This window comes from Cyrtonyx montezumae, unplaced genomic scaffold (assembly GCF_038088225.1).
Source record: "Cyrtonyx montezumae isolate F1298 unplaced genomic scaffold, pur_monq_1.0 scaffold_4, whole genome shotgun sequence".
Taxonomy (NCBI): Eukaryota; Metazoa; Chordata; class Aves; order Galliformes; family Odontophoridae; genus Cyrtonyx; species Cyrtonyx montezumae.
Window position 1 is genome coordinate 17,368,150 of NW_027072045.1, and position 9,346 is coordinate 17,377,495.

Below are 9,346 nucleotides of genomic sequence, written 5' to 3' on the forward strand. Positions count from 1 at the left end.
ATAAGGTTTGGGCATTTCATCCACTGTCAGATAGTAGCCAGAAAGATGGGCAGCAGCTGGCTGGTATAACTAGCCATAGCAAGTCTTTAACTAAGATAACATCTAATTTGACTATTTGATGCCACCGCAAAACTAGTTTGATGTTTTTGAACAAGTTAGAACTGAATATTTTACAACTGTGCATAGAAATAGTTTCCCATTTGCACATCCATTCCTGGCATTATTTAAGAAACATCAGTCCTCATAGATTTCTACATTATTTTTGAAGTATAATCCATGAAATACAATGCAAAAAACAAACAAACAAACAAACAAACAAAAACCTACTTAACTGCATGCAGCTGCTGTAGCTTCAGCCCTATATGTGCAAATGCTCTAGAACTTACGGATCAAAAAGAGGCTTATGTGAAATTGTCAGGTAGACAGATGCACTGAGAAAACTGCAAAGTTGCAGGAATACAGTCCAGAAATATGCACAGAAACCTAGAGAACAGTGCATGTCACTGACTTCCAAAAAAGAAAAAAAAGAAAAAAAGAAGAAGAAGAAAATGAAAGAATGAATGAATGAAAGATATTTGTGCAGGATCTAAAATAAATGCACTTCCTATGCAAACTGCAAGTCCAAAAATCTGGGTCAACAGACACTGAATTAACATCAGCTTGAGGAGTAAGCCAGTGAAGAAACTATATAAATACCAGGTGGCTTTCCTGAATTTAAAAATGTAACAGTGAATAGGCTACGCATATGATGGTCAGGTTACACTGAGGTGAGACACCATGTTACAGACTGCATCAGACGCCCATTAAATACACCCTTCTGGATCTCCCAGCAGACGATGCCTTTCTTTCACAAGCTTTCAGGTATTTTGAAATATGTTTCCTGAAAATGGGAACAATTTCAAGCTCTTTGGTAACGCTCATGGAATTACAGAGAACTTTCAGACGCACTCTTCTTGCAGGTCAGGGGTTAGGTCAAAGCTTCACTCAGCAGTTCCTGTTTGGAAAACACCGCAAGGACTGAGTCAGGAGCAGACGCATAAACACTCAAAAAGATTGAGATAGCCTGATTTGCAGACACATATTTAATGACAGACTTAATCAGCATGGAACAAAAAGAATTTTGTACAACCAGAAACATGACGCAGGTGTGATTATCCACCAGTTTCAGGTTTTATAAAAGCAAAGTGCTGCGCTGAAACTTGCAGCAATGGAGGTGAATCCTCACCTTCTAAGATCTTATGTGCAAAGACCTTCTAAGATCTTATGGCAAAACTGAAGAGTTTCTGATATATCACGGTAGCCTACAGAATCGAAGAAAAAAAATGCAGTTCTACCACTGAATATATAAATGTCAAATTAATTAGCCTATAGCATATTCTTATATTGTTATAATATTCTTATGTTGTTTTCATATCATACAATGTGAGAGTGGCAGAAAAATACATAGTTTCCTAAAAATATACAGTGATAGACTTGTGCACATAGATGGCTGCCTTATCTGACTCTTCCCTTTACGTATTATTAGAATATTAACGAATTGTGTTCCTAATGCAAAGCCTGCAGCAAACACACTACAGGCAATTTGCTGGTTTATCAGGATGCCTCAGACTCAATGAGGAGGTGGTTCTCATCACTCTACAGCACCCAGCTGCAAAATACAAGCTAGCTTTTATAACAAAGATAAACTGATGCATACATATACTCAAAGCGTACTCTATAATCCTATCTAGAAACCGTCAGACCTTATACAGAAGGGATTTGGAGTTCCTCTGGGCTACTTTGTAACTTCAGTTTGAAGAGGAATAAAACACACTAACTCAGGAACTAGCATAGTTAGAGCCTTCCTGAAGCTATAGACCAGCTTTTGAATCAGAAAAACCGCCTACAATAATGTGAAATATCATATTATCTTAAATTGATATACACTATTAAATCAATTCAGCCCTGGTTCAAAACACTGGTTGATGACCTCAGAGTCCTTTTACATTTGCTCTACAATGAGAGCAAGACTGAGTTACAGACAAAAGAGGCAAATCACTGCCTCGTATCCCAAAACAAAAACATGAGAACACAGAAAAATGTGTTTAGATAATCATACCTGACAAACACAATCATGGGGCAAAAACAAGGGCAACCACAAATCCCAGCAGCCCACAGACAAGCACTCAGAAAATACACTTCCCAGTTTGTGAGTGTGTAATTCTTCTCGGCTTCCCATATCCAGAGAAACCACTCACCCTGCCTGTGCTACTGCTTACCGACTGTGCTGCTACAGACACAGCCACTTAGCCAAAGCATGCCCACTGGTGACAGCACACGCTCAATAAACCAGATTACGCTAAGGTTTCAGAGCAGCCTGTCATACTGCAGAATGCATTTCAGGCATTCAATTACTTGGCTTTTGACAGACCCCCCCAAAGGATATAGGAACATCTCCACCCAACCAGAAGATAAGGTCAATCATCTTCTGATCAGAATTTATCTCATTAATTACCCTGGCACATCCAACGGAATATTCAAGAATTATAAAGATGCACTTAGAAGTTGAAATGTTGTTAGTATATATTTATATGAAGTTCAACCTGAAATATATACAGACAACCTGAAAGGGTTTTTTCATGCAATTTTTTTTCTTTTTTTGGATGGGAGTAGGGGAGTTGTCTCCATCATCTTTTATCTTTTCTTTCTGACACCTCTTCCTTGTTTTGCAAACTGCATGTATATGACATGAATTGCAAGGCATTAACACATAATATAAAAAGGTGTGTGTGAAGAGCCTCTAACAGATCTTGTCATTAATCACCTTTGGTTGGCCATTAAAGCTAGAAAGATGGTGATAAAGCAGCCTCAGAGCCCACAGGAAAAAAATACTAATAAATAAATCCTGTCCTGCTTTACACACAGTGTATGTATTTAATGAAAAGCATGTTACACAGTATATTTAAGTTTCATTAGTGACATGCACCAACACATTACAAACTTTAGACATGCAAGTCAAACACCAGCAGTTTGAAAGCAAAAAAAAAAAAAAATCGTCCAGTTAACACTTAATAGTAATTATCAATGTAATCAAACAGTCTCTGCATTTGATATCTATAAGGGTGCACAGTAATCCTCAGGAGCTAACTTTCTCTCCTAAATAATAATCAAAACTGCTGTATCTTCATTCATACTGTAAAGGACCTGGCTTCCCTACTCCTAACACAGGTGTGCACCTCAGTACTACAAATCCCACATAGGTCCTATCTGTGCACTGTTCCTTACCTAGAAATTAAAACAAAACAATTACTCACTGATACTCTACATACCCTATGCATTGGCATGGCCTCTCCTCCAGTGACAACCCTGTGCCAGCAGAGAGCTACACCAAGCTGGCAACAAGATGCTGTGGGAAAAATAAGAGCACCATGGAGGCCACATATTATCTCCCCATCCTTCCCCACTACACCCCACCCCCCTCCATAATAATAATAATTAAAAAAAAAAACAACACTTAAAACACTTCCTTGTAAAGCATTAGGAAGATATTAAGATCTTGACAGGAACAACTGGGGATAAGTCAGATCTTGCATATCATATGATCTCCGGCATTAAGCATTACCTCACACTACTCATTCAAAGCACTCACCTTAAGCCCCTTTCTTTGTTCTGCTTTTTAAATAGCAATATTGTTGCTGCGCCCCACGTCAAAGTGCTGTGTTTTCCCAGCACCACAGCTAAGTAAAATATTCAGTGTTATATAATGAAGTGAATGTAACTTCAGTTGTTACACAAAACAACAGTATCAGCGGATTCTTCAACTGAGATCAATGGACCACTTGATGTGGTGTGGCTTAGGCACTGCACGTGCACTTACCCAACTCATTTCTTTCATTTATGTTGCTTAGCAAGTAAAAGCTGTATCTTGTGCAGATAATAACACTCTCTTATCTACAAGCTTTTGTTTTGTGAAGTAGATCTTGAAATCAGATGTAGGATTTTAGGCTTTTCAGTCTTTCACAGCAACTTACCAATTTTAACAGGCTGCTGAGCAGACCACTAAGTTTTGGTTTTAAACATTTCTGTTTCTGTAAAACAGACAACTATTTCTGCAGTGTCAGCCAGGCCTTTTTCAAAGCGCTCAGCCAAATGTAAATGTTCTTCAGCTCAGGCTGGTTTGTACATAAGCACTAGGGGCTAGATCACACAAACCCACACTGCTTTTCTACCAATTCTGAGCCACCAATGCAAAACATCCCCTCTAGCAAGTCAGTGAGAATACAAGAGATCTCTGTACACTGATTTAAACAAAAAGGACAGGACCATGCACAAAAATAATGAATGTAAATATTTATATTTATGAAAACTTTGACATGTTAAATGTATAACACAGATAAAAGATTTATATTGTCCCTTTCACATTTTATGTCTTTCCAACACCCACACTTGTGTTTCCCAAACACATGTTCCCCTGCTCAACCCAATTTTCTGGGCATTCTTCATGTAAGTTCCTCTGTCTATTTCAGAGACTGTAGCAAAGCTGCAATTAAATTTAATATTTTGTTGCTATGTTTTTTGAGTTCAGTGTATTTTTTGCAGATGTCAGCTTCCGTCTGCCTGGGCTTGTCAGCTCAAACACAGCTGGACTGACTCCAGGCCAGCTCAAGCCTGAAAACATCTCAACTACCTTCTCTCAGCCCAAACTCACAAACTCTCTGGTGAAGCTTCCCATCACACTCAGCTTCAGCACCTCTGCATGCCTAACTGGTAGTGGCTGTGTTTTGGGAGCAGTAAGGAGAGATGGAGGCAGTCTTGCACAGCTTGCTCCAAACTGGCTCTGCCACCCCCACGCTCCTGTTCAGGCTCTGCCAGGACTGATGAGCCCCGGCCCTGCTCAAGTTCCCACACTGCAAACACCCACACATTGCTCAGCGCTGGAGAGCAGCAGCCATATACAGTCAACTGTAGCATCACTCACTATGAAGTACAAAGTGACCCATTTCAAGTCCAATAAACACTTCCCTTCCTCGAGCTCCCGGTGTATAACTCCCCAGCATCCCAATTCAGTTGCTCTTCCCTACATCCCAGCACATGCTACCCACCAGGGCATGGTGTGCTCACAGACCTGCAGCACGCTGCCACCCAAACCACCTCTTCCAGCTTCCCACACATCAGATCTCTGTATCTTCCCGAAGAGATAACCGCCAATTTGCATCTTATCTCATATCCCTGCTTAGCTGCAGTCCATTCCTCCTCACTCCAGATGCCTCTAACTGCTGTCGGTGAGCTCAGCGTGAGCCCGACACCATATCCAGCCACTGCCCCCAGGCCCTCCTTTCCCTAAGCAGCCCGGGTACAGGGCACCGCTGTGCCTGTCCCAGGCAGCACAGGTTAAATCCTTTCCTTGACACTCCAACTATGCCATTCGCCAGTACATGAGACCGAAAACGGAACAGAGCCACTGAGGGCATGGCATTCCCAAAAACGTCAAATGCCCACGATGGGAAATACGAACACGGTGGTGGACTTCAGACGACCGTTTCCACCCGCGCTGAATTAGAGCCGGCTGCGCATCAACCAGCCTTACGCAAGCCCCCACCCAAATCGAGCTTCCGCTCCAGCTCCCACTGCAGACCCCACACACACCATGGATGGATGTTCCCGGTGAGGGCCGGGAGCCCATCCCGCCGCGCATCCCCAGCCCGCAGCAGGCCGGCTCCAGGTCCCGGCCGGCGGCCCCACGGCCCCGTCGGAAGCCGGGCAGCGCGCCGCTCCCCCGCGCACAATGACCGGGGGCGGGGACACGGCCGCACTCTGCCCTGCTGTCAGCGCTGCCCGCCCGGAGCCGCAGCCACCCGCGGTCCCTGTCCGTCGGGTGCCCCGCCGGGGCCCCCGCGGGGGCTGCCGCTCCCGCCGGAGGCGCTGCGGGCGGCCCCGCGCCGTCCCCGGGGAGGAGCTGTCAGCCGCGCCGGGCCCGGGCTCCGCGGGGCGGGAGGGGAGAAACCTCGCCCGGCGGCGGCGCCTCGGCCCCCGCCGCCCCTCACCTCAGGGTGGGCCCGACGCAGGCCGTGTCGGTGCTCTCGATCTCCTGCAGGATCCGATCATGCTCCGGGAGGCTCTCCGCCATCTTGGATGGGAGGGACCCGGCAGCCGCGCCGCGGCGGGAGGCGCCGGGGAGGGACGGAGGGCGGGGGGCAGCGGCGGCAGCAGCTCCGTGCCGCCCGGGGCAGGGCGAGGTTCTGCTGCCAGAGCCCCGAGTTTATTTACTCGCTCTTTGTTAGTTTGAGCTTCCGAATGCCGAAAGCACTGCCTTGATGCTTTTCAGGAGCTGATCTGTCGCGCTGCAAACGGGCAGCGTGGACCCTGCGTTGCTTCAGCTTCTGCGCTAGTGTCCTTGGGCACCAGTGCCATCAAACCTCCTTTTTCAGTCAAATCGGAATTCTATTTAAATCGCATGTTTTGCGGTCTGTGGCCGAAGATGAGCGAGTCCTTGTGTCTGCATGCTCAGGAGACAGGATACACCTGTGTTCCTCTCTGTGCACGGATGGGAAGCCAGATTATGGGCCTTATGTGTAAAGCTCCAGCATGACCATACACAGGGAGAAGCAGAGAGCTGCATGCATGCTGAGAACAGCGAAGCCCAGACACCAGCCGGTTATAGCAGCACTAGCCATGCTTTCAAGCACTGTAATCAAACTCATCACCCTCCTTCCCCAGTGCGACTACACCCAGACGCTAGCTAATAAATGGCGCTGTACATCTTGTCTGTGCTTGTGGCTTTATTATACACAGCACTGATTCAGCTGAATGTATTGATGACACCTGAAACAACAAGGAGTTCTCTAAATGTGGACAATAAAAAGTGTGTGCTGCAGAAAGAAAATTGGGAAAAATCCTACAGGATATCACTGCGGTAGTATTTCCTTAAGAAATACAGTATTTCCTTTAAGAAGTGCTGTAACAATCTTCCCACATTCCTTCTTTTCTTCCTCCGTCCCACACTACCCCATCACCAAATTCCTAAGGTAATAGATTGACACATACATTTTTTAGAGTAAATGAAATTCTCTTTCTTTAGCCTTATAGTCACTGCAATATGATGCCCACAGTCCCAAGCAGGCTATTTTTAAAGCTCTTCTACAGCTACCGACAATATACTTAGACACATAACATCATAATCTATTATGTATTACTTTTTTGTACGAGTGGATCTGATAAAGAACTTTTTTGAATTATTCTTTCACCACTGAAGTATTTCCATAAATTGAACATGAAAAAATATTTACATGTTCAGATATTTACAGATATCAATTTTAAAACTTTAAGCATTAAAATTTTAAGCAGTGTTTTAAGTGATTAAAAAGGAAGCCATATTTATTATAAATTTAATAATACAAACCAATTAATTTAATAAAAATATAGCTGTCAAATGAAAGACCTGGTACATAAAAGAATGCCTCTTCCCTTTTTTTCATGCTTAAGTGCAATATATTTATTTCTGGAGAACCTATATCCAGCCTGTGGTCAAAGACAGCATTGTCCCAGTGAAGAGTTGCATAGGTGCCCTCAGTTTATTTTTATTTTTTTTCATTCAGGCCAAATCATACCCAAATTAAATTCCACTAGCTAGTAGATTTCAGTGTCAGGATAACAGTTTGTGATATGTTGGGCTGACTGAAATCAGAACAGCTGAAGAGTGGAATAAATCAACCATGAGTGATATAGCAGTATCTAAATGAAGCATACCTTAGGGTGGTTCCAAGAGGCAGCTCAAAGGACTCGATCTCAGCAAGGGCGTTTTCATATATCTGATCTTTGTTTTCTTCTAGATACACTTCAGACATATTTGGCCTGCTCTTCCTTGCCATAGTTTAGTATAAAAACTGCTCGAACTTTAGGAGAGGACTTTTATTCTGATCATTATCGTTGACTAAGCGACTCCACAGTCAGCAGAACCAGGCATGAAAAAACAGATCCTGCACTAACCTCGTGACTCCTGAGGACTTTGTGTCCAAGAATGGTGCACAGCTGCTGTTTTCCTGTCTCTGCTCGTAACATTTGCCTTGTGTGCAATATTCAGGCCGGTACCGTCATTTTTCTGCATATATCTGATTTATCTTAATAGAAAATCTGTTGGCAAAAATAATATATCTTTTTTCTTATAACAGTTGGCCAGTAAGAAATATTAACCCTGAAATATTAAGCCAGTTGGAAAACATAATTTTAAAGTTATTTCAGACAGTAGATATCAATGCTCAGTTTCTTTGTTAAATATTACTATATATATATATATTTTTTAATGTATTCTTAAAAAGAGTACAGGTTTGTGGATCTTGCAAAGCAAACTGGAAAGGCACAGAAACTCTTATTCTCACCTTTTTCATTCTGTGCAGTAGCAGATGCTGTTTTTAATAACAGTATATAAAAATATTCGGGGACAACAATAATTTTTATATGAATGCATGCCCTTATGCAACAAACAAAACTGTTACTACTCATTACCTGCTTAGAAACCTGCAGTGTTTAGAGCTGTACTAGGCTCACATCATTATCATAACATGTACAACTGCTCCCAAGTATTTTAATGTCCGTCAGTTATTTCAGACATGAGACTGCAGTTCTAGAGCTTTCAATTTAAGTGGCTTTTGGGAAACGTAATTTTATATTGAGTGGCATGTCAGTCTTGTTATACTGGATTTTTTTTTTTTTTTTGGGTATTTCAAAAGTTTCAACCAATGCTGTGCCAGACAAAATTAATACAAGTCTTGACGCCAAGGGTGCAGTCAAGAATTCAGTACAGGAAAATATAAATTACTCATTTCTGGCAGTGGTGATGAGTTGTCCCAGCAGGAGTGCTGAGGAGGGGAGCTCACCCCAGAGCCAAGTGAAGAGAGAGTTCTAAGGTCTGCACTTGTGTTACATGCATACAAGTCCAAAAGGCACTCCCTCAAGCTTCTTTAATCATTTGTTTATTTTAAAACTAAAATTAAGCAGTTAATTGGCATTGTCAGTACTTCTATTTCTTTAGTGTTTCAAAATATTTTTACACCTTTAATAAGAAATAGGTGCCTGTGATTGACCCATCCAGCCACTGGATGTCACACAAATGCAGATGAAAAGATACTGTAACTATCCAGCCCAATCTTAACAGACGCTAGATTAAAAGATAATTATCAAATTTGAAGTGATCATGTGAAAATGAAATTACTAACAGCAAGAATTATTACATTTAATGAGTTTGGTATCTACCTTGTACACTTGTTTGTTTGGGTCTTGCCATTCCTACTCCACTTCTGACTGAAAGTTTAAAAGTTCTGAACTAAATCACAGTACTACAACTTCCTCTGGGTTTTACCCTTTCCTTACC

At 42.6% G+C, this 9,346-nt stretch overlaps 1 protein-coding gene across 6 annotated transcripts in view; it reads right to left on the minus strand.

Moving 5' to 3' along the window:
- The window catches only part of EXOC6 (exocyst complex component 6), an 84,211-nt gene extending 76,364 nt beyond the window's left edge, over nucleotides 1–7,847 (minus strand). For 2 of the 6 annotated variants that reach the window (XM_065746723.1, XM_065746722.1), the window contains exon 1: nucleotides 6,024–6,155. In XM_065746723.1, the coding sequence (XP_065602795.1) occupies nucleotides 6,024–6,106 (83 nt within the window). In that variant the 5' untranslated portion in view covers nucleotides 6,107–6,155. Of the gene's footprint in view, nucleotides 1–6,023; nucleotides 6,160–7,725 lie in introns of those variants that run through there. The other 4 variants (XM_065746727.1, XM_065746724.1, XM_065746725.1 and 1 more) reach the window with 4 other exon arrangements.
- Between the last annotated feature and the right edge of the window lie 1,499 nt (nucleotides 7,848–9,346).